Genomic DNA, 26403 nt, shown 5'->3' with positions numbered 1-26403 from the left:
CCCCTGACAGTGTCCTGACGCACGGTGAGACACTGACGCACTGTGGGTCCTGACACACTGTGATACCTCAAACAATCCTGAGACACTGTGACACACCACACCCCCCGACAGTGTCTTGACACACTGTGAGTCCACACACACCCCTGACAGCGACCAGACACACTGTGAGATGCCACACACAACTGACAGGGTCCTGAAACACACTGAGATCCGACACACACCTGGCAGGGCCCTGACACACTGTGAAACACCACACACCCGTGACAGCAACCTGACATACTGTGAGACCCCACACACTATTGACACGGTCCTGACACACTGTCAGACCCCACACACCCTGGATAGGGTCCTGACATTCAGTGAGATCCAACACACCCCCGAGAGGGTCCTGACACACTGTGAGACCCCACGGGCCCCAAAAGGGTCCTGACACACTGTGAAACCCCACAAATCACTAACAGTGTCCTGACACACAGTGAGACCCCACACAACCCTGCAGGGTCCTGACACACTGTGATACCTCACACACACCCGAAAGGGTGATGACACACAGTAAGACCCCACACACCCCTAACAGGGTCCTGACACACTGTGAGCTCCCACGGACTATTGACACAGTCCTGACACACTGTCAGACCCCACACACCCTGGATAGGATCCTGACATTCTGTGAGATCCAACACACCCCTGAGAGGGTCCTGACACACTGTGAGACCCCACGGGCCCCAAAAGGGTCCTGACACACTGTGAAACCCCACAAACCACTCACAGTGTCCAGACACACTGTGAGACACCACACACCTCAGAAGGGTCCTGACACACTGTGAGATCCAACACACCCCTGACAGCGACCTGACACACTGTGAGACGCCACACACCCCTGACAGTGTCCTGACGCACGGTGAGACACTGACACACTGTGCGTCCTGACACAGTGTGATACCTCAAACAACCCTGAGAGAGTTCTGACACACTGTGAGATCCCACACACCCCTGACAGGGTCCTGACACACTGTGAGACCCCACACAACCCTGGCAGGGTCCTGACACACTGTGAGACCCCAGACACCTCTGACGGGGACCTGACAAACTGTGAGACCCCACACGACCCTGGCAGGGTCCTGACACACTGTGAGACCCCACACACCTTTGACGGGGACGTGACAAACTGTGAGACCCCACACGACCCTGACAGGGTCCTGACACACATTAAGATGCCACACACACCTGAGAGAATCCAGACACACTGTGAGACCCACAGGCCCCAACAGGGTCCTGACACACTTTGTGACCCCACACACACCTGAGAGGGTGATGACACACAGTAAGACCCCACACACCCCTAACAGGGTCCTGACACACTGTGAGCTCCCACGGACTATTGACACAGTCCTGACACACTGTCAGACCCCACACACCCTGGATAGGATCCTGACATTCTGTGAGATCCAACACACCCCTGAGAGGGTCCTGACACACTGTGAGACCCCACGGGCCCCAAAAAGGTCCTGACACACTGTGAAACCCCACAAACCACTCACAGTGTCCAGACACACTGTGAGACACCACACACCTCAGAAGGGTCCTGACACACTGTGAGATCCAACACACCCCTGACAGGGTCCTGACACACTGTGAGACCCCACACGACCCTGGCAGGGTCCTGACACACTTTGAGACCCCACACACACCTGAGAGGGTGATGAGACATTGCGAAACCCCAGACACCCCTGACAGGGTTCTGACAAACTGTGATACCTCAAACACCCCTGACAGGGTCCTGACACACTGTGAGACCCCACACGACCCTGGCTGTATCCTGACACACTGTGATACCTCACACACACCCGAGAGGGTGATGACACACTGTGAAACCCAGACACCCCTATCAGGATCCTAACACTGTGTGAGACCACACACACCCCTGACAGCGACCTGACATACTGTGAGACGCCACAGACAACTGACAGGGTCCTGAAACACACTGAGATAGCACACACACCTGACAGGGTCCTGACACACTGTGAGACCCCACACACCCCTAACAGGGACCTGACACACTGTGAGACCACACACACCCCTGACAGTGTCCTGACGCACGGTGAGACACTGTCACACTGTGCGTCCTGACACACTGTGATACCTCAAACAACCCTGAGAGAGTTCTGACACACTGTGAGATCCCATACACCCCTGACAGGGTCCTGACACACTGTGATACCTCAAACAACCCTGAGAGAGTTCTGACACACTGTGAGACCCCACACACCACTGACGGGGACCTGACAAACTGTGAGACCCCACACGACCCTGGCAGGGTCCTGACACACTGTGAGACCCCACACACCTCTGACGGGGACCTGACAAACTGTGAGACCCCACACGACCCTGACAGGGTCCTGACACACATTAAGATGCCACACACACCTGAGAGAATCCAGACACACTGTGAGACCCACAGGCCCCAAAAGGGTCCTGACACACTGTGAGACCCCACACACCCCTGACAGTGTCCTGACGCACGGTGAGACACTGACGCACTGTGGGTCCTGACACACTGTGATACCTCAAACAATCCTGAGACACTGTGACACACCACACCCCCCGACAGTGTCTTGACAGACTGTGAGTCCACACACACACCTGACAGCGACCAGACACACTGTGAGATGCCACACACAACTGACAGAGTCCTGAAACACACTGAGATCCCACACACACCTGACAGGGTCCTGACACACTGTGAAACCCCACGAACCACTCACAGTGTCCTGACACATAGTGAGATCCCACACAATCCTGGCAGGGTCCAGACAGACTGTGAGGCCCCACACAACCCAGGCAGGGTCCTGACACGCTGTGAGATCCCACCCACCCCGAACAGGGCATACTGTGAGACCCCACACACTATTGACACAGTCCTGACACTCTGTGAGACCCCCCGGGCCCCAAAAGGGTCCTGACACACTTTGAGACCCCACACACACCTGAGAGGGTGATGACACACTGTGAGACCCCACACACACTCTGACAGGGTTCTGACAAACTGTGATACCTCACACACCCCTGACAGGGTCCTGACACACAGTAAGACCCCACACACCCCTAACAGGGTCCTGACACACTGTGAGCTCCCACGGACTATTGACACAGTCCTGACACACTGTCAGACCCCACACACCCTGGATAGGGTCCTGACATTCTGTGAGATCCAACACACCTCTGAGAGGGTCCTGACACACTGTGAGACCCCACGGGCCCCAAAAGGTTCCTGACACACTGTGAAACCCCACAAACCACTCACAGTGTCCAGACACGCTGTGAGACCCCACACACCCTGGATAGGGTCTGACACACTGTGAGACACCACACACCTCAAAAGGGTCCTGACACACTGTGAGATCCAACACACCCCTGACATGGTCCTGACACACTGTGAGACCCCACACGACCCTGGCAGGGTCCTGACACACTTTGAGACCCCCCACACACCTGAGAGGGTGATGACACACTGTGAGACCCCAGACACCCCTGACAGGGTTATGACAAACTGTGATACCTCACACACCCCTGAGAGGGTCCTGACAAACAGTAAGACCCCACACACCCCTAACAGGGTCCTGAAACACTGTGAGCTCCCACACACTATTGACGCAGACCTGACACGCTGTCAGACCCTACACACCCTGGATAGGGTCCTGACATTCTGTGAGATCCAACACACCCCTGACAGGGTCCTGACACACTGTGAGACCCCACACGACCCTGGCAGGGTCGTGACACACTGTGATACCTCACACACACCCGAGAGGGTGATGACACACTGTGAAACCCAGACACCCCTGACAGGGTTCTGACAAACTGTGATACCTCAAACACCCCTGACAGGGTCCTGACACACTGTGAGACCCCACACGACCCTGGCAGTATCCTGACACACTGTGATACCTCACACACACCCGAGAGGGTGATGACACACTGTGAAACCCAGACACCCCTATCAGGATCCTAACACTGTGTGAGTCCACACACACCCCTGACAGCGACCTGACATACTGTGAGACGCCACAGACAACCGACAGGGTCCTGAAACACACTGAGATAGCACACACACCTGACAGGGTCCTGACACACTGTGAGACCCCACACAGCCCTGACAGTGTCCTGACGCACGGTGAGACACTGACACACTGTGCGTCCTGACACACTGTGATACCTCAAACAACCCTGAGAGAGTTCTGACACACTGTGAGATCCCACACACCCCTGACAGGGTCCTGACACACTGTGATACCTCAAACAACCCTGAGAGAGTTCTGACACACTGTGAGACCCCACACACCACTGAAGGGGACCTGACAAACTGTGAGACCCCACACGACCCTGGCAGGGTCCTGACACACTGTGAGACCCCACACACCTCTGACGGGGACCTGACAAACTGTGAGACCCCACACGACCCTGACAGGGTCCTGACACACATTAAGATGCCACACACACCTGAGAGAATCCAGACACACTGTGAGACCCACAGGCCCCAAAAGGGTCCTGACACACTGTGAGACCCCACACCCCCCGACAGTGTCTTGACAGACTGTGAGTCCACACACACACCTGACAGCGACCAGACACACTGTGAGATGCCACACACAACTGACAGAGTCCTGAAACACACTGAGATCCCACACACACCTGACAGGGTCGTGACACACTGTGAAACCCCACGAACCACTCACAGTGTCCTGACACACAGTGAGATCCCACACAATCCTGGCAGGGTCCAGACAGACTGTGAGGCCCCACACAACCCAGGCAGGGTCCTGACACGCTGTGAGACCCCACACACCCCTAACAGGGCATACTGTGAGACCCCACACACTATTGACACAGTCCTGACACTCTGTGAGACCCCCCGGGCCCCAAAAGGGTCCTGACACACTTTGAGACCCCACACACACCTGAGAGGGTGATGACACACTGTGAGACCCCACACACACTCTGACAGGGTTCTGACAAACTGTGATACCTCACACACCCCTGACAGGGTCCTGACACACAGTAAGACCCCACACACCCCTAACAGGGTCCTGACACACTGTGAGCTCCCACGGACTATTGACACAGTCCTGACACACTGTCAGACCCCACACACCCTGGATAGGGTCCTGACATTCTGTGAGATCCAACACACCTCTGAGAGGGTCCTGACACACTGTGAGACCACACGGGCCCCAAAAGGGTCCTGACACACTGTGAAACCCCACAAACCACTCACAGTGTCCAGACACGCTGTGAGACCCCACACACACTGGATAGGGTCTGACACACTGTGAGACACCACACACCTCAAAAGGGTCCTGACACACTGTGAGATCCAACACACCCCTGACAGGGTCCTGACACACTGTGAGACCCCACACGACCCTGGCAGGGTCCTGACACACTTTGAGACCCCACACACACCTGAGAGGGTGATGACACACTGTGAGACCCCAGACACCCCTGACAGGGTTATGACAAACTGTGATACCTCACACACCCCTGAGAGGGTCCTGACACACAGTAAGACCCCACACACCCCTAACAGGGTCCTGACACACTGTGAGCTCCCACACACTATTGACGCAGACCTGACACGCTGTCAGACCCTACACACCCTGGATAGGGTCCTGACATTCTGTGAGATCCAACACACCCCTGACAGGGTCCTGACACACTGTGAGACCCCACACGACCCTGGCAGGGTCCTGACACACTGTGATACCTCACACACACCCGAGAGGGTGATGACACACTGTGAAACCCAGACACCCCTATCAGGATTCTAACACAGTGTGAGACCACACAAACCCCTGACAGCGTCTTGACACACTGTGAGACGCCACAGACAACTGACAGGGTCCTGAAACACACTGAGATAGCACACACACCTGATAGGGTCCTGACACACTGTGAGACCCCACACACCCCTAACATGGACCTGACACACTGTGAGACCACACACACCCCTGACAGTGTCCTGACGCACGGTGAGACACTGACACACTGTGCGTCCTGACACACTGTGATACCTCAAACAACCCTGAGAGAGTTCTGACACACTGTGAGATCCCACACACACCTGACAGGGTCCTGACACACTGTGAGACCCCACACAACCCTGGCAGGGTCCTGACACACTGTGAGACCCCACACACCTCTGACGGAGACCTGACAAACTGTGAGACCCCACGCGACACTGGCAGGGTCCAGACACACTGTGAGACCCCACACACCTCTGACGGGGACCTAACAAACTGTGAGACTCCACGCGACCCTGGCAGGGTCCTGACACACTGTGAGACCCCACACACCTCTGACGGGGACCCGACAAACTGTGAGACCCCACACGACCCTGACAGGGTCCTCACACACATTAAGATGCCACACACACCTGAGAGAATCCAGACACACTGTGAGACCCACAGGCCCCAAAAGGGTCCTGACACACTGTGAAACCCCACACACCCTAGATAGGGTCTGACACACTGTGAGACACGACACACCTCAAAAGGGTCCTGACACACTGTGAGATCCCACACACCCCTGGCAGGGTCCTGACACACTGTGAGACCCCACACACACCTGACAAGTTCCTGACACACTGTGAGACCCCACATACCCCTGACAGAATCCTGACACACATTAAGACCCCACACACACCTGACAGGGTACTGACACACTGTGAGACATCACACACTGCTGACAGAGACATGACAGACTGTGAGATCATACACACCCCTGACAGGACCTAACACTGTGAGATGCCACACACACCTGCAAGGTCCTGACACACTGTGAGACCCCACACACGGCTAACAGGGACAGAACAGACTGTGAAACTCCACACACCCCTGACAGCAACCTGACACACTATGCGACCCCACACACCATTGACACGGTCCTGACACTCTGTGAGATCCGACACACCCCTGTGAGGGTCCTGACACACTGTGAGCCCCACAGGCCCCAAAAGGGTCCTGACACATTGTGAGACCCCACACACCCCTGACAGTGTCCTGACGCATGGTGAGACACTGACACACTGTGGGTCCTGACACACTGTGATACCTCAAACAATCCTGAGAGGGTTCTGACACACTGTGACACACCACACCCCCCGACAGGGTCCTGACAGACTGTGAGACCACACACACCCCTGACAGCGACCAGACACACTGTGAGACGCCACACACAACTGACAGGGTCCTGAAACACACTGAGATCCCACACACAGCTGACAGGGTCCTGACACACTGTGAGATCCAACACACCCCTGACAGGGTCCTGACACACTGTGAGACCCCACACGACCCTGGCAGGGTCCTGACACACTTTGAAACCCCACACACACCTGAGAGGGTGATGACACACTGTGAGACCCCAGACACCCCTGACAGGGTTATGACAAACTGTGATACCTCACACACCCCTGACAGGGCCCTGGCACACAGTAAGACCCCACACACCCCTAACAGGGTCCTGACACACTGTGAGCTCCCACACACTATTGACGCAGTCCTGACACACTGTCAGACCCCACACACCCTGGATAGGGTCCTGACATTCTGTGAGATCCAACACACCCCTGAGAGGGTCCTGACACACTGTGAGACCCCACGGGCCCCAAAAGGGTCCTGACACACTGTGAAACCCCACAAACCACTCACAGTGTCCTGACACACAGTGAGACCCCACACAACCCTGGCAGGGTCCTGACACACTGTGATACCTCACACACACCCGAGAGGGTGATGACACACTGTGAAAGCCAGACACCCCTATCAGGATCCTAACACAGTGTGAGACCACACACACCCCTGACAGCGACCTGACACACTGTGAGACGCCACAGACAACTGACAGGGTCCTGAAACACACTGAGATAGCACACACACCTGACAGGGTCCTGACACACTGTGAGACCCCACACACCCCTAACAGGGACCTGACACACTGTGAGACCACACACACCCTGGATAGGGTCTGATACACTGTGAGACACGACACACCTCAAAAGGGTCCTGACACACTGTGAGACCCCACACACACCTGACAAGTTACTGACACACTGTGAGACCCCACATACCCCTGACAGAGTCCTGACACACATTAAGATCCCACACACACCTGACAGGGTACTGACACACTGTGAGACATCACACACTGCTGACAGGGACATGACAGACTGTGAGATCATACACACCCCTGACAGGACCTAACACTGTGAGATGCCACACACTCCTGACAAGGTCCTGACACACTGTGAGACCCCACACACGGCTAACAGGGACAAAACAAACTGTGAACCTCCACACACCCCTGACAGCAACCTGACACACTATGAGACCCCACACACTATTGACACGGTCCTGACACTCTGTGAGATCCGACACACCCCTGTGAGGGTCCTGACACACTGTGAGCCCCACAGGCCCCAAAAGGGTCCTGACACACTGTGAGACCCCCCACAACAGCGTCCTGACACACTGTGAAACCCCACAAACCACTCACAGTGTCCTGACACACAGTGAGATCCCACACAACCCTGGCAGGGTCCAGACACACTGTGAGACCCCACACATCCCAAACAGGGTCCTGACACACTGTGAGACCCCACACACCCCTAACAGGGACCTGACACTCTGTGAAACACCACACACCCCTGACAGCAACCTGACATACTGTGAAACCTCACACACCCCTAACAGGGTCCTGACACACTCTGAGACCCCACACACCATTGACACGTTCCTGACACTCTGTGAGACCCCACACACCCCTGACAGGGACCTGACAGACTGTGAGACCAAACACACCCCTGACAGGGTCCTGACACACTGTGAGACCCCACACACTCCTGACAGGGTCCTGAAAGACTGTGAGATCTGACACACTCCTGAGAGGGTCCTGACACACAGTGAGCCCCACGGGCCCCAAAAGGGTCCTGACACACTGTGAAACCCCACAAACCCCTGACAGGGTCCTGACACACAGTGAGACCCCACACACCCCTAACAGGGTCCTGACACACTGTGAGCTCCCACACACTATTGACACGGTCCTGACACTCTGTGAGATCCGACACACCCCTGACAGGGTCCTGACACACATTGCGATCCCACACAATCCTGACAGGCTCCTGACACACTGTGAGACCCCACACACCCTGGATAGGGTCCTGACACACTGTGAGACCCGATACTCCCCAAAAGGGTCCTGACACACTGTGAGATCCCACACACCCCTGACAGGGTCCTGACACACTGTGAGACCCCACACAACCCTGGCAGGGACCTGACACACTGTGAGACCCTACACACCCCAGAAGGGTCCTGACACACTGTGAGACCCCACACACCCCTGACAGGGTCCTGACACACTGTGAGACCCTACACACCCCAGAAGGGTCCTGACACACTGTGAGAACCCCCACACCCACGACCAGATCCTGACACACTTTGAAACCCCACAAACCACTCACAGTGTCCTGACACACTGTGAGACTCCATACACCACTGACAGGGTCCTGACACACTGTGAGACCACATACATCCACGACCAGATCCTGACACACTGTGAAACCCCACACAACAGCGTCCTGACACACTGTGATACCCCCCAACACCCACAACAAGATCCTGACACACTGTGAAACCCCACAAACCACTCACAGTGTCCTGACACAGTGTGAAACCCACACACCCCTGGCAGGGTCCTGACACACTGTGAGACCCCACACATACCCTAGAGGGTGATGACGCACTGTGAGACCCCAGACACCCCTAACAGGATCCTAACACACTGGGAGATCTCAAAAACCCCTGACAGTGTCCAGACAAACTGTGAGACCCCACACACCCCTGGCAGGGTCCTGACACACTGTGAGACCCCACACACCCTGGATAGGGTCCTGACAGACTGTGAGATCCGACACACCCCTGAGAGGGTCCTGACACACTGTGAGACCCCACGGGCTCCAAAAGGGTCCTGACACACTGTGAGACGGCACACACCCCTGACAGTGTCCTGACACACTGTGAGATCCCCCACAACAGGGTCCTGACACTTTGTGAAACCCCACAAACCACTCACAGGGTCCTGACACACAGTGAGACCCCACACAACCCTGGCAGGGTCCTGACACACTGTGAGACCCCACACACCCCTGGCAGGGACCTGACACACTGTGAGACCCCACACACTATTGACACGGTCCTGACAGACTGTGAGATCCGACACAACAGGGTCCTGACACTCTGTGAAACCCCACAAACCACTCACATGGTCCTGACACATTGTGAGACCCCACACACCCCTGACAGGGACGTGACACATTGTGAGACGGCACACACCCTTGACAGTGTCCTGACACATGGTGAGACACTGACACACTGTGGGTCCTGACACACTGTGAGACCTCAAACAACCCTGAGAGGGTCCTGACACACTGTGACACACCACACCCTCCCAACAGGGTCCTGACACACTGTAAGACCACACATACCCCTGTCAATGTCCTGACACACTGTGAGACACCACACACCCGACAGTGTCCTGACACACTGTGAGACCCCACACACCCCAAAAGGGTCCTGACTCACTGTGAGACCCGACACACCCCCAATGGGTCCTGTCACACTGTGAGACCCCACACACCACCGAGAGGGTGATGACACACTGTGAGACCCCACACACCCCCGAGACGGTGATGACACACTGTGAGACCCCACACACACCTGACAAGATCCTGACACACTGTGAGTCACCACACACCCCTGACAGGACCTGACACACTGTGATACCCCACACACCTCTGGCAGGGTCCTGACACACTGTGAGACCCCACACACCCCTGGCAGGGTCCTGACTCACTGTGAGATCACACACACCCCGAACAGGGACCTGACATACTGTGAGACCCCACACACCCCTGACAGGGACCTGACACACTGTGAGACACCACACACCCCTGAGAGGGTCCTGACACACCGTGAGACCCCACACACCCCTGACAAGGTCCTGACATGCTGTGAGACTCCAAACACCACTGACACGGTCCTGACACATTGTGAGACACCACACACCCCTGAGAGGGTCCTGACACACCGTGATATCCCACACATCCCGAGAGGGTCCTGAAACACTGTGAAACACCACACACCCCTGACAGGGACGTGACACATTGTGAGACACCACGCAACCCTGACAGGGTCCTGACACACTGTCAGACACCGCACATCCCTGACAGGGTGATGGTGAGAGGGGAGGGGGAGCTGTGATTCCCGGACCTGTTCCTTTCACTGAATGCCCACTATCCTTTTCTCCATCTCCAGATGCCACATCAACAATGGGGACTAAAAGTTTATTCCACAGGAAAAAATGACACCTCTGATAGTAGGGGGGGTTCCAGTACAGGACAGTTGGGGGTCAGTGAACTACCAGGGAAATACTCACCTTCACAGCACAGTTAATTGTGAAATGTGATGATCTGGTGTTTATCTGGACCAGGCCTCTCTGTCCAGTCAGGGGTCTGTTAATGGAATTTACTTTACTGTTCGAGCATCCATTGATGAATCCAATTAATGCAATAGCTTTGAGCTAACTCTTGTGTGCTTAAATACTGAGTTCTGAGTTGAGGCATCTAACAGTTTGTCCACTGTCTGTTCCCATGGAAGATGTAAAACAGAAACACAAGGAGACTCTGCGGGTACAAACTGAAACGGTGAGAGTGAACACGATCCTGATGAGGGAGAAGGTGAAGGTTTTCCAGCTGGTTGATCGATACGCTGAGCTCACGGTCATTTCTACTGTTCGAGATCGGAGACTGGTAGAACATGAGCTGCTGGCAAGAGGCAGAGAACACGAGGAGTGGAGAGAGGAACATCTCCGCAGAGAGCTGGAAAAAATCCGGACTGATCAGTTGTTCCAGAGCAGCTTTTCCCGGAGTAAATCCAAATCTGGGAGTTCGGCAGCAGTGGCCGGAGTCGCAGGGATCGGGAAAACAACACTGGTACAAAAGATTGTTTATGACTGGGCCACGGGGAAAATATACCAACAATTCCAGTTTGTCTTCAGTTTCAAATTCCGAGATTTAAACTCCTTTAACTGCAGAATAAACCTGAGGGAACTGATCCTGGATCAGTATCCTTACTTTGGGAATATCCTGAGAGAGGTCTGGAAGAACCCAGAGGGATTGCTGTTTATATTCGATGGTTTGGATGAATTCAAACACAGAATTGATTTTGCTGACAGTTGGAGAGATACAGAACCCAAGCACCAGTGTCCAGATCCCGAGTGGTGGTGTGAAGTGTCTGACATTGTGTACAGTTTAATCCAGGGCAAGCTGCTCCCAGGGTGTTCAGTGCTGGTGACCACCCGTCCCACTGCGTTACATTTATTGGAAAAGGCAATGATCAGTATCTGGGCTGAAATCATGGGATTTGTTGGTGAGGAACGGAAGGAATATTTCATCAGGCATTTTAAAGAGCAGACGGTGGCAGAAGCTGTTTTCAAACACGTGAAGGAGAACGAGATCCTGTACACCATGAGCTACAACCCCTCCTACTGCTGGATCCTCGCTCTGGCACTGGGCCCCTTCTTCACACAAAGAGTCAGGGACCCGCAGCGAGTTCCCAAAACCATCACCCAACTGTACTCCTACTATATTTACAACATCCTGAAAAACCACGGCCGTGAGATTGAGAACCCCCGTGATGTGTTACTCAGGGTTGGTCAGATGGCCTTCAGAGGAGTGTCCCAGAAGAAGATTGTGTTTACAGATGGAGATTTGATCAACTGCAATCTGCAGCCTTCCCAGTTCCTGTCCGGGTTCCTGGTGGAGCTTTTGGAGAAAGAGAATTCTGCCCGGTGTGTGGTGTACACATTCCCACACCTCACCATCCAAGAGTTTGTAGCTGCTATTGCACAATTCCTGAATCCACATCCCGGGGATATCCTGAAATTCCTCACTGAAGCCCACAGCACGACAGATGGGCGATTTGAGGTATTTCTCCGTTTTGTTGCTGGACTCTCCAACCCAATGACAGCTCGGGGCCTGGAGGAGTTTCTGGGTCCATTTCCTCATCAAACAACCTGCCGGGTGATTGACTGGGTGAAGGAGGAGGTTAAACGCCAGAGTGGAAACACGAGGAGTGAAGCTGGTAAAAGGAGCCTCCTGAACACATTGCACTACCTGTTTGAGTCTCAGAATCGTGGACTGGCTCAGGCCGCACTGGGATCTGTGGAAACACTTTCATTCAGCGGAATGACACTGACCCCGATTGACTGCGCGGTCCTGTCTCATGTCATCGGACTCTGTGATACAATAAAACACCTCGACCTGGGGAACTGCAACATTCAGTGTGAAGGAATCCAACGGCTGGGACCCGGGCTGCACAAGTGTCAGGAGTTGAGGTAACTTGATTTATCTCTCACTCTGAACTGTGAAACTGTCCCATTGTGTTGTTTCAATGTAAAAGGATTTGGGCAAAACCGTAGTAAATATGATTGTGAAGAATTGTAACAAATGCCATCACCCTTCCTCCTTCTTCTTCCACCATCTCCCATCGACATTTCCCCATTCACAAATCTTCCTCACTGTGGAACTTTCTCCCACCTTCACCCCTGCCCCTCCAGACCCTCTCACATCAGTAACACTTTTCTAACCATCGGGGAATGAGACAGAATATGTGGAGTTTACAGGGTCACACGGACAGACTAAATTACTGACATTCGGTGAATACCCTGGAGCTGGGCAGTGAGGGACATTGACAGTGACGGGAACTCCGATCAGTGATTTACTGAAGGGTTTAATGTTTCCTGAAATATCCGAGTGAGAGAAACTCCCTCAGACCCACGGTTTGAATCACTTTGTTCATCAATTTGTCTGTTTGCGTTTAGACTGAGTGGTAATGAACTGGGAGATTCAGGAGTGAAACTGGTGTCTGCGGCTCTGAGGAACCCGGAGTGTAAAATACAGTCACTGGGGTAAGTACCAGACTGTGGGAGATTGTGTTTACAGTCACTGGGTGTCTGACACTGAACATTAATGTGATCAGTAATTGTGTTACTGATAAACACTGGGGATTTGTACCGTCTCCTGTCTCTCTGTGTCCTTCACCCTCACTCTCTCTCATCTCCAGGCTGATCGGTGTCGGTCTCACAGATTCTGGTGCCGAGGATCTCGTATCTGCTCTCAGTACAAACCCATCACTGACCGAGCTGAGCCTGGGATTAAACTCGCTGACAGACCGATGTGTTCCCGCTCTCCGCCGCCTCATACTGACCCTCCCGAGTCTGGAGCGGATCGAGTGAGTGTTTGTGTTAATGTTCAATGTGATAAAATATCAGCGGATCCGCGGGTTTTCTGGTGATATTTGTCTGTGAGTGTTGTTGAAACATTAACCCCAGTCCCCTGTTACTGACACTGTCGTGTAATCTGTTTATTTCATCTTTATTTTCCCATCTGTTTCAGGCTGTGGAGGAATCGGTTCAGTGAGACCGGGAAGAAGGAACTGAGATCTCTGCAGGAACCCAGACCCGGACTGACAGTGTCCGTGTGAACATCTGAATGTGTGAACATCCCCGCCCGCGGGATGGGGACATTTTGGCCGATTCCCCGCCCTCCCCTTTAACCGCCTCCCGGCTAAATGACCACCTCTTGCCCACTCGCCCCCCCACCCGCCCCCGCCAGACAGTTAAAATCGACGTGATTCCATGCCGCTAACGGTTAATATCAGACGTGAGTCTACTGAGGTCCCGAGTACTAGAGGGATGGGGGATGGAACATCGGCGTTAAACACGGAGTAAAGCTCCCTCCGCACCGTCCCATCACACACTCCCGGGGTCAGACACAGAGTGAAGCTCCCTCCGCACCGTCCCATCACACACTCCCGGGGTCAGACACAGAGTGAAGCTCCCTCCGCACCGTCCCATCACACACTCCCGGGGTCAGACACAGAGTGAATCTCCCTCCACCCCGTCCCATCACACACTCCCGGGGTCAGACACAGAGTAAATCTCCCTCCACCCCATCCCATCACACACTCCCGGGGTCAGACACAGAGTGAAGCTCCCTCCACACCGTCCCATCACACACTCCCGGGGTCAGACTCAGAGTGAATCTCCCTCCACACCGTCCCATCACAGACCCCTGGGGTCAGACACAGAGTGAATCTCCCTCCACACCGTCCCATCACAGACCCCTGGGGTCAGACACAGAGTGAATCTCCCTCCACACGGTCCCATCACACACTCCCGGGGTCAGACACAGAGCGAATCTCCCTCCGCACCGTCCCATCACACACTCCCGGGGTCAGACACAGAGCGAATCTCCCTCCGCACCGTCCCATCGCACACTCCCAGGGTCAGACACAGAGTGAATCTCCCTCCAGACCGTCCCATCACACACTCCTGGGGTCAGACACAGGGTGAAACTCCCTCCGCACCGTCCCATCACACACTCCTGGGGTCAGACACAGAGTGAATCTCCCTCCACAGCGTCCCATCACACACTCCCGGGGTCAGACAGAGAGTGATTCTCCCTCCACACCGTCCCATCACTCACTCCCGAAGTCAGACACAGAGTGAAGCTCCCTCCACACCGTCCCATCACACACTCCCGGGGTCAGACACAGAGTGAATCTCCCTCCACACCGTCCCATCACACAATCCCGGGGTCAGACAGAGAGTGATTCTCCCTCCACACCGTCCCATCACTCACTCCCGGGGTCAGACACAGAGTGAAGCTCCCTCCACACCGTCCCATCACACACTCCCGGGGTCACACACAGAGTGAATCTCCCTCCACACCGTCCCATCACACACTCCCTGGGTCAGACACAGAGAGGAGCTGTGCTGACTGAGCTGGGAGAAATCGAAGGAAAACTACTGGATAAAGTTCGTGGAATACTTTGGAGGTGGCTCTAAAAGTCTCTTGGACAACTGAGTGAGTGACGGCGTTGGCGTGGAAGCTCGGTGTGGAGTTTTTGCTGCCGGTTTGGACTGGGTTTGTTGGCGGCTGCTTACTGCGTAGCTCCCAGCTGCGGCCGCTGGCAACTCGCCAGTAAGCCGGTTCGCTCCAAAACCGGAGGCAAACGCCGTCGTTTTCCCCCCATTGACATCGGGGCAACGTTCCTCCTCCATTGTTTTCCTGATTTTTCGTCCGGTGTCGGTGCCGGTGCCGGAGCATCTGGAAGGACGTTTCGGCCTCTCCCGGCCTGGGTCTCTGCAAGTCCGACGGAGCCTTTCCTGGCGTCGAGCCAGCGAGGAACTGTCGACTGCAAACTTTCCCGGCCAGTTATTCGACTCGCTCCAGGACTTCTAACTGGCACCGCCGCAAAATTCTCGGACTGGAAAGAGCGCCAGCATGCCGGACCGGTCTCCAGGGAGTCGCGGGCCTTCGGGGAGTTACGCAAGGGCGGCTGCCTCCCCGGCCTCGGACAACGCCCTGTTTCGGTCGGTGAAGGTGGAACGTGGGGTGCAATGTATTTTGCGCCCTGGAATGACACTAGAAAAGTGTACGGAGGCAATGGAGGACCTTGTGGGGAAAGGTGGTATTCTGGCCACCGAGAAGGAGTTCGGAAAGGCGGTGTTCTATCTGGTGAATGAAGAGCTAGTGCACCGGGCCCTAAGCAGGGGAGTCACGGTGGACACCATCTTTTTACCTATGGAGCTGGTGACGGCCCCCACGCAACGTATCGTGCTTGGGCATGTTAAGCCTTTCATTCCAAATGAGGACTTGCTTCCCCCACTGGCCCGTTTAGGGCAAGTAAGGTCGGAGATCACTGCCATCCGACACAAATTTAAGAGACGCACCCTCCGCACCGTAATCTCTTTCCGGCGTCAGGTTTTCATGCAGCTGGAAAGGGAGGACGATGTTGAGGGCCGCTTTACTGTCCGGCACGAGGGAGTAGATTATCAGGTGTACTGGAGCTCCGAGCGCCCACGGTGCCATGCGTGCAGGGAGGTGGGGCACTTTCGGAGGGACTGTCCTGCCGCCCGGAACCCGAGGGAGCCCACTTCGGGCACCAGTGCCGCAGCTACCTCTGCCCCTGATCCTACTCCTGCGCGTGCGCCTGCACCTGCATCTGACCCTGCCCCCGCCCGTGATCCTGCCCCAGCCCCTCACCCTGCCCCTACCCCTACCCCTGTCCCTACTTCTACGGTTGGATCGGTCCCTGCTCCTCTCCCTGTAGTTCAGGTGGGGGACGGGGTGGAGTCTGTGCGGAGTAAGAAGGCAAAGGGGAAATCTAAACATAGTAAGAAGCGGGCCTTTGAGACCGCAGAGCTCACACCCATTTCGTCTGAAGTGGAGCGTGGGGCTCGGGGAGGTGCGCAAGCAGACGGGGCGATGGAAACAGAAGGCGCCGCCCCATCGGTGAAGCCTGCACCTGTGTGCTCCTCCAGCGTGAAGAGGAGAAGGGAACGTTCCCGCAAGAGGGCAGGGGATGTAGATGCGGGGGAGTCCCAGGAAGGGGTGGGAATCCGGGTAGGGGTTGGTTCTAAACCTGAGTCCTCAGATGTAGCCACCAGTCCTGGGGTAGATGGTGTGGTTGTGCAAAAAGCTTGTGATAGGCCTGTTTGCACAAATGAGGCAGCCCTGGAGGCCTCCACCCAGGACCTACAAGTCAGCGCCTCTCTGGAGGCCAGTGTACCGAATAGTGTAATAGGAGACGAGGCAAAGCTCTCTCATTCTCAGCACCAGGCGGCTTATGAATCCCTTGGACCAAAGGTGCCGGGTTCCCCTCTATGCCTGCCCCCTGGGGAGGACGATATTCTGTGCACATCGACCCCAGCAATAAATGACTTGCAGGGAGTCCCTGGGGATTGTCTCTCCACTGTCGCAAATGTGGATGAGGCTGATGCGACGGTGGAGCGGGCAGGTATGAGCGAGGTGCCCGCTGCGCGGTGGGGGTCACAAGTGCGGCCATCTATTGGAACATGCGGGGAGGCCGATGGGGATTCTGTCCGCAGTGACGGGTTGGAGGGGGACTCTTTCGATAGTGAAACAATGGACATCCTCACCCCTCCTGAGAAATCCCCATTGATACCTGTAGAGGAAATTAAGCATTTCATTCTCACCTCTGAGGGTGCCAAGCACCGGCCTCAGCTAGCCTCGCTTCGCTGGCCCAGCATGCCGAGGCTGGTGAGGTCCCTGCGAGTCATCCTCAGACGAAAGGGAAAGAGGAATGCGGTGGTGGGGAACGACAGACGGCAACTAAAATCTTTCCTGGATGACCTAGTAAGGGACATCAGAGGGAGAAGCAGCCTCGCTCCTACGGGGGATGGTGGGTCACAGGGTGTTGCTGGTACCGCTCGAGCCCGGAAAGCAAAAGGTATCCTTGCTTTCTTTCCGGACAGTGTGGTGGAAGGCACCTCCGCTCTCACCGAAATGGGCGCAGCTGCTGAGACCTAGTGTGTTCCCGCCATGAAGCTTACCATAGCTGGTCTCAATGTAAACGGCAGCAGGGGTCCTCTTCGCAGGCATAACAATCTCTCAGTCCTCAGGGATGGGCGGTATACGGTGAGTTTCCTGCAGGAAACCCATACCATCCCTGGGGACGAGTCTGCTTGGCTCCTGGAGTGGCAGGGCGGGGTCTACATGAGCCACCTCAGCTCCATTTCTAGCGGGGTGGCGATCCTGTTGGCCCCGACCTTCCAGCCAGTAATTGAAAGGGTCCAAGACGTTGTGCCCGGCCGTCTGCTCCACCTGGCTGTGCGCCTGGATGGCGTACCATTGCATTTTATCAATGTGTACGCTCCCAGGCGCGGTGTGATGCAGACGCGCCTATTCTGTCAGCTGTCCACCCTGCTGAGCTCCATCGATCCTGGGGACTGCGTCATCCTCGGGGGAGATTTCAATTGTACCCTCGAGGCGGAGGACCGCTCGGGCCTCCAACGCGACCCAGCATCGGCAAAAAAGTTAAAGGAGCTAGTCGGCTCCATTGACTTGGTGGACAGCTGGCGGAATCTTCACCCCGACTCTAGCGCCTTCTCGAGAAGGTCTAGAGAAGGAGGTTCCAGGATAGACCGCATTTACATCTCTCGGGCCTACGCCTCCCGCGTGTCGGCGTCCTCCATGCGGCCAGTGTCGTGCTCGGATCATCACCTTGTGTGGATGGAATTTATTCCTCTGCACCCTCGGGTGGATCCGGGTATTGGCATTTTAACAACCGGCTGCTGGAGGACAGCCGATTCCGGGATTCGTTCCGAGCGTTCTGGGTCTCCTGGAAGGAGAGGCGGAGAGAGTTCTGCTCCCTACGGCTATGGTGGGATGTGGGCAAAGCCCACATCCGGTTTTTATGTCGGGAGTACACTAGGGGGTCGACCAAAGGGCGGGGCTCTGAGGTTGAGCGGCTTGAGAGAGCGTTGCTTGACCTGGAGTCCCGCCTCGGTCCGACCGCTGGAGACCAGCAGCTGTGGCAGGAATACCAGGAGAAGAAGGACGCACTAAGGAACCTACAGCTCCAGCAGTCCCGAGGTGCGTACGTGAGGTCACGGATCCAAATGCTGCAGGATTTGGACCGTGGCTCACCCTTCTTCTACTCGTTGGAGAGGTGGCGGGGAGTTGAAAAGCAGCTAGTGGAGCTGCTGGCTGCCGATGGCTCCTCCATCACGGACCCTGATGGAATTAACAACGAAGTCCGTTCATTCTATCGGTCCTTATTCTCGCCTGATCCGTCAAATGCGGAGGCGTGCAATGAGGTCTGGAAGGATTTGCCTAAGGTCAGTCCAGAGGATGCAGTGCGTCTGGACGCCCCCCTGACTCGGGAGGAGCTGTCCACTGCCCTTCGGCAACTCCGGAGGGGCAAGTCCCCTGGCTTGGATGGACTGAGTGTTGAGTTTTTCAGGCTTTTTGGGATGTCCTGGGGGATGATTACAGCTTTGTCCTAGGGGAGAGCTTAGCCACCGGAGGAATGCCCCTCTCATGGCGAAGAGCTGTTGTGGTCCTACTGCCCAAGAAAGGAGACCTCCGCCTGCTAAAGAACTGGCGGCCGGTCTCCCTCGGGTGCGCGGACTACAAGATCTTCGCCCGGGCAATGGCCAACCGTCTGGGTTCGGTAATTGGACAGGTGGTCCATCCTGACCAATCTTACACAGTCCCGGGCCGCTCCATCCAGGACAATGTCCACTTACTACGGGACCTGATCCACCTGCTCCAGGAGACTGGGTCCCCGGCAGCGTTTCTTTCTCTTGACCAGGAGAAGGCGTTTGACCGGGTGGACCACAGTTTCCTGGTGGGCACCCGGCAGGCTTTCGGGTTCGGACCACACTTTGTGGCCCGAGTTCGGCTCCTGTCCTCTGCCACAAAGTGCCTAGTTAACTTTCGGATCACTGACAGCACCTACTCCCTTCCGAAGAGGAGTGCATCAAGGGTGCCCCATGTCCGGTCAACTGTATGGGATCTGTGTCGAGCCATTCCTCGGCCTTCTTCGGCGAAGGCTGACAGGTCTGGGTCTGCGTGAACCGGACATGGAGGTCGTTCTCTCGGCCTACGCCGATGATGTACTCCTCATGATGACAGGCCCCTGTGACCTGCGGAGGATGCGCGAGTGCCAAGATGTTTTCTCGGCGGCATCCTCCGCAAGGATCGACTGGGCGAAATGTTCCGGACTCTTAGTAGGCCAGTGGCAGGTGGACTCCCTGCCGGAAGAGATGAGAGCTTTTGAGTGGAGCACCAAACGCCTTCTCTATCTGGGAGTCTACCTGAGTCCTTCTGGGGAGACCTGGCTGGCGAACTGGCAGGACCTGGAGACAAAGGTCATGGCCCGGCTAGGGCGCTGGTCAGGCCTTCTCAGGGTGCTTTCCTATCGAGGCAGGGTGGTGGTCATAAACCAGCTGGTGGCCTCCATGTTGTGGTACCGGATGGTCACCTTGGCCCCCCCTGCCCCTTTTGTTGCGAGAATGCAGAGGAAGCTGGTGGACTTCTTCTGGGGAAACAGGAAACACTGGGTCTCTGCAGCGGTTCTGAGTCTCCCAGTAGGAGAGGGCGGACAGTCGCTGGTGTGTGTACGCACACGACTGGCGGCTCTCCGCCTCAGGACTCTGCAGAGATTCCTGTACGCCGAGCGCCCTCCCAGGTGGCACGTGTTGGCGACTTTTTTCCTCCGGAGGGGCTGCTGCCTTCACGAAGATATGCAGCTACCACCGGCAGGCGTCAGCCGTGCTGCTTTGCAGAGGCTGCCCGGCTTCTATCAGGACCTACTGAGAGTCTGGAACATGGTTGCCTCAGGCCGGGAATCCCCTCCTCTGGCAGAGGGCGGGGTCCTGGCCGACCCTTGCCCTGCCTCAGCGGATGTCGGTGCGGCTCAGGTGTGTGGATCGACTCAAGCTGAGCTGCTCGTCGGGCCCAGGCCCCGCAGCCTTACCCGAGAGACGAATCCACACAACTTGAGCCGTCTTTCATCGACACCCACAATCCCATTCAGGGATGCAGGCAGGAGGTACCTTTATGGGCTGCTGCTCCACACCCTCCACTTCCTAGCCTTTGTCCACCGTCCCGACACGTCATGGCGGTCGGTCTTTCCACCTGGAGGTGAGGGGGGTCCCTTTACAAGGGAGTCCCTTTACAAGGGAGTCCTCCCCATGCACCTTGGGGATCTCGGCTGGAGGGTGCTGCATAAAGCGGTGCCCTGCAATAAGTTCTTTAGTCTGTACACGGATCTCCCAGCCGCGTGTCACTTCTGCGGGCTGGAGGAGACCGTGTACCATATGTACGTGGAGTGTGTGAGGCTGCAGCCCCTTTTCGCGTTTTTGCGTGGGCTGCTTCTCGCCTTCTGGTTGCATTTCAGTCCCACCCTATTTATATATGGTCATCCAGTAAGGAGGGGGGCACAGAGGGATGAGGATGTCCTTGTCAACTTGCTCCTGGGGCTGGCGAAAATTGCCATCCGTGGCTCCTGGAAAAGGGTGGCAGGAGGTTCTCCCCGGGCGGACTGCCTGGCTATGTTTAGGGGGTATGTTCGTGCCCGGGTGAACATTGAAAAGGAATACGCACAGTCCACGGCGACCGCAGAGGTGTTCCGGGACCGTTGGGCTCCGCGGGGTGTAAATGCCATCATTGATGAGGATGGCAACATATTGGTTTAAGATGTATTGTCTGTTTGTAGTGTAGTAAATATGTTAGTCACTGGGTTTGTAAATATTGTATAGCACCGACATTTGTAATAAAGAATTTTGTAAAAAAAAAGGATCAGACACAGAATGAATCACCCTCCACACCAACCCATCATACACTCCCAGGGTCAGACACAGAGTGAATCTCCCTCCACACTGTCCCATCACACACTCCCAGGGTCAGAAACAGAATGAATCTCCCTCCACACCATCCCATCACACACTCCTGGGGTCAGGCAGAGAGTAAATCTCCCTCCACACTGTCCCATCACAGACTCCCGGGGTCAGACACAGAGTGAATATCCATCCACACTGTCCCATCACAGACTCCCAGCATCAGACACAGAGTGAATCTCCCTCCATACTGTTCCATAACACACTCCTGGGGTCAGGCACAGATTAAATCTCCCTCCACTCTGTCCCATCACACGCACTAGGGTCAGACACATAGTGAATCTCACTGCAGACTGTCCCATCACACACTCCCGGGGTCAGACACAGAGTGAATCTCCCTTCGCACTTTCCCATCACACACTCCCAGGGTCAGACACAGAATGAATCTCCCTCCAAACCATCCCATCACACTCTCCCAGGGTCAGACACAGAGTGAATCTCCCTCCACACTGTCCCATCACACACTCCCAGGGTCAGACACAGAGTGAATCTCCCTCCACACTGTCCCATCACACACTCCTGGGGTCAGACACAGAGTGAATCTCCCTCCATACTGTTCCATAACACACTCCTGGGGTCAGGCACAGATTAAATCTCCCTCCACTCTGTCCCATCACACGCGCTAGGGTCAGACACATAGTGAATCTCACTGCAGACTGTCCCATCACACACTCCCGGGGTCAGACACAGAGTGAATCTCCCTTCGCACTTTCCCATCACACACTCCCAGGGTCAGACACAGAATGAATCTCCCTCCAAACCATCCCATCACACTCTCCCAGGGTCAGACACAGAGTGAATCTCCCTCCACACTGTCCCATCACACACTCCCAGGGTCAGACACAGAGTGAATCTCCCTCCACACTGTCCCATCACACACTCCTGGGGTCAGACACAGAGTGAATGTCCCTCCACACCATCCCATCATCGACTCCTTCAGTCAGACACAGAGTGAATCTCCCTCCACTCTGTCCCATCACACTCTCCCAGGGTCAGACACAGAGTGAATCTCCCTCCTCAGCGTCCCATCACACACACCCAGGGTCAGACACAGAGTGAATCTCCCTCCACACTGTCCCATCACACACTCCCAGAGTCAGACACAGAGTGAATCTCCCTCCACACTGTCCCATCACACACTCCCAGGGTCAGACACAGAGTGAATCTCCCTCCATACTGTTCCATCACACACTCCTGGGGTCAGGCACAGAGTAAATCTCCCTCCACACTGTCCCATCACACACACTCGGGGTCAGACACAGAGTGAATCTCCCTCCACACCATCCCATCATAGACTCCCTCAGTCAGACACAGAGTGAATCTCCCTCCACTCTGTCCCATCACACTCTCCCAGGGTCAGAAACAGAGTGAATCTCCCTCCACACCGTCCCATCACACACTCCCAGTGTCAGACACAGAGTGAATCTCCCCCCACACTGTCCCATTACACACTCTCAGGGTCAGACACAGAGCGTAGCTCCCTCCACACTGTCCCATCACACACACCCAAGATCAGACACAGTGTGAATCACCCTCCACACTGTCCCATCACACACTCCCGGGTCAGACATAGAGTGAATTTCCCTCCGCATTTCTTGATGGCATTCTCTTCTAGAAACTTGAAGCTCTCAACCTGAACACCGTTGATGTCGTTCCGAGAATGTGGACACCGTAACCCCAACGCCCACGCTCACACCCCGCACTCCTCCCACCGGTCCCTTTCTGAAGTTAATGGCTTGCTTATTTGTTTTGTTGATGTTGAGGAAAAGGTTGTTGTTATGACACCATGTCACTAAGCTCTCAGTCTCCTTCCTGGTACCACTCAGTGGAACAATCTCCAGCCCAGGTTTCTGATATAAAGGTCGAGGGCCTCCCATGTAAGGTTTCCTCAACCCAGTCTGTTTGCGTTACATGGGGCTGGCTCCTAAAGAGATTTCCCTTCAGTTCCCCTGTTTTTTTGCAAAAAAAAGTACAACAACACTGTGATAAAACACTGTAATCTGTAGTGAGGGCATTAAGATGTATGATAAGATGGACTCTTGAATTCATAGTCTACCTTGTTATCATCTAGCACCTTAGTTTCTGCATGCTCTGTCCTTTCTCTCTAACTGTTATACTTTATTCTGCATTCTGTTATTGTCATAGTCATTTTTTTTATTGTGTTACCTTGTTCAACCTCAATTCACTGTGTAATCATCTGACCTTTATGAACAGTGTATAAGTCTCACCTATCACCTGCCAATTTGTACTCCTCCCCCTCCCCCCACCTTCTTATTCTGGCTTCTGCCCCCTTCCCTTCCTGTGCTGATGAAGCATCTGGACCTGAAACATTGACCATTTATTCCTCTCCATAGATGCTGCCTGACATGCTGAGTTCCTCCATTGTTTTGTGTGTGACAATAATGTGAAATCCAATTCCTCTGCTGTCAAGAATTACTGTATGTTGCCTTGCTCGTACTGACAACATCTCTCCTTATTTTCCCACCCTCTCTCCCTCTTTCCTCTCCCTGCCTCTCACCCCCAACTCTCCATTTCTCTCCCCATACCCCGTTTCTCCCCTTCCCCTATCACTCCACTTTCTCCCCATCTTACTCTTTCCCACCACTCTTTGTTCTTCCTTTTCTTCACTCTTCCCTTTCTCTTCTCTCTCCCCACTCTTTCCCATCTGCCGTATGTTTCTCTGTACACTTCTCTCACCCACTATCCCACTTTCTGTCCCTCAAACCCATTCTCTCTCTGCCTCCCTCACAAACTCCTCTCTCACCCACATTCCCTTTCCCTCTCTTTCACTCTCTCCCCTTCCTCTCTCTCTTTACTCTTTTGCCCCCTCTCCCCCTCCCTCTTCCTCCTTCTCTATCTGTACCTCTCCCTCCCTCTCTACCCAATCCCTCCCTGTCTACCTGCTCACTTCCTCCCTCTCTCCACCCCTTCGATCCCTCAGCGTGGTCGAGCACACCCAATGGAACCGGATGACAGCTCAGAGCCTCTCCATCGTGTTTGGACCCACGCTGCTGAGATCAGAGAGGGAGGCCCTGGGTATGCCCTTCCTGATGGTTTACCACAACCAGATCGTCGAGCTGGTGCTGCTGGAGTGTGATGCCATCTTTGGCGAGGAGGGCAAATCCCCGTGATACCCCTCTCCAACGTCACCCTCCTCGCACAGGACAAATCCACCCTCAGGAGGGAGGAGGAGATGATGACACCGTCACTGTGTTTGTTTAAGCTGTGCTGGGACCGTCTGCCGTTTGCTCTCTGTGGCTTTGATGTAAATAATTGGATCTCCTCAGGACAAGATTGGATATTGCTTGTGCAGTTTATTGCAGGCATTTATGCATTTTGGCAAATATATTTGCACAATAAAGTTCAGGCAATGCCTCTGAGCATTAAGCGTTCTATTCATGAGTTCTTCCCAATATCTTCTCCAGCCCCATTTCCATCTCGACCTTGCCTCCTGCTCTCTCGCTTAATCCCCAATATTCCCCCTCCCCCAATTCCACGCTCTCCTTCACTCTGCTCTCCCTCACGTTCTCCCACTCAAACTCACCCCCACCCTCATACTCTATCCCTCCCCCACACTCTCCCTCCTCAATCTCTCACCCTTGACACTATCCACCCTCCCTCTCAGTCTCCCCAACTCCCTCACACTCTGCCACTCCCTGACACTGTCCTCTCCCTCAGACTCCTTCACCTTACTTTCATACAATCCCTCCCAACTCTCACTCCCGACCCACTCACCTACAAACTTCTTCACCTCCCATTCACTCCCATCGTCCGCAATCCAGCCTGTGTCCACCCCTTCCCGTACACACACGCTGTCTGTAATCTGGTCCGTATCCACCAATTCTCCTTCACTCACACTGTCCACAATCTAGCCCGTATCCACCCCATCCCATTTCCACCAACCATCTGCAATCCAGCCCGTATCCACCCCCGCCCATTCACTCCCACCTAACACAATCAAGCTTGTTTCCAACCTTTCCCATCATTCCCATTGTCCACAAACCAGACTGCATCCACCCTTCCCCTTCACTCCCCCCATCCGTTGATCCAGACTACGTCTGCCCCTTCCCA

The 26403-nt window shown here is 55.0% G+C and overlaps 1 protein-coding gene across 1 annotated transcript in view; it reads left to right on the top strand.

The window, feature by feature from the left end:
* Positions 1–14656, top strand: part of LOC134341380 (NACHT, LRR and PYD domains-containing protein 3-like) — a 77496-nt gene extending 62840 nt beyond the window's left edge. The window contains exons 9-12 of the mRNA XM_063039241.1: positions 11718–13455; positions 13942–14028; positions 14184–14351; positions 14516–14656. Coding sequence (XP_062895311.1) covers positions 11718–13455; positions 13942–14028; positions 14184–14351; positions 14516–14603 — 2081 coding nt within the window. The 3' untranslated portion in view covers positions 14604–14656. The remainder of the gene's footprint in view (positions 1–11717; positions 13456–13941; positions 14029–14183; positions 14352–14515) is intronic.
* The last annotated feature ends 11747 nt before the right edge of the window (positions 14657–26403 follow it).

The sequence above is a fragment of the Mobula hypostoma genome, assembly GCF_963921235.1.
Source record: "Mobula hypostoma chromosome X1 unlocalized genomic scaffold, sMobHyp1.1 SUPER_X1_unloc_1, whole genome shotgun sequence".
NCBI lineage: Eukaryota > Metazoa > Chordata > Chondrichthyes > Myliobatiformes > Myliobatidae > Mobula > Mobula hypostoma.
Note: the sequence above shows the minus strand (reverse complement) of the source record. Positions and strands in the feature narration are given on the sequence as shown.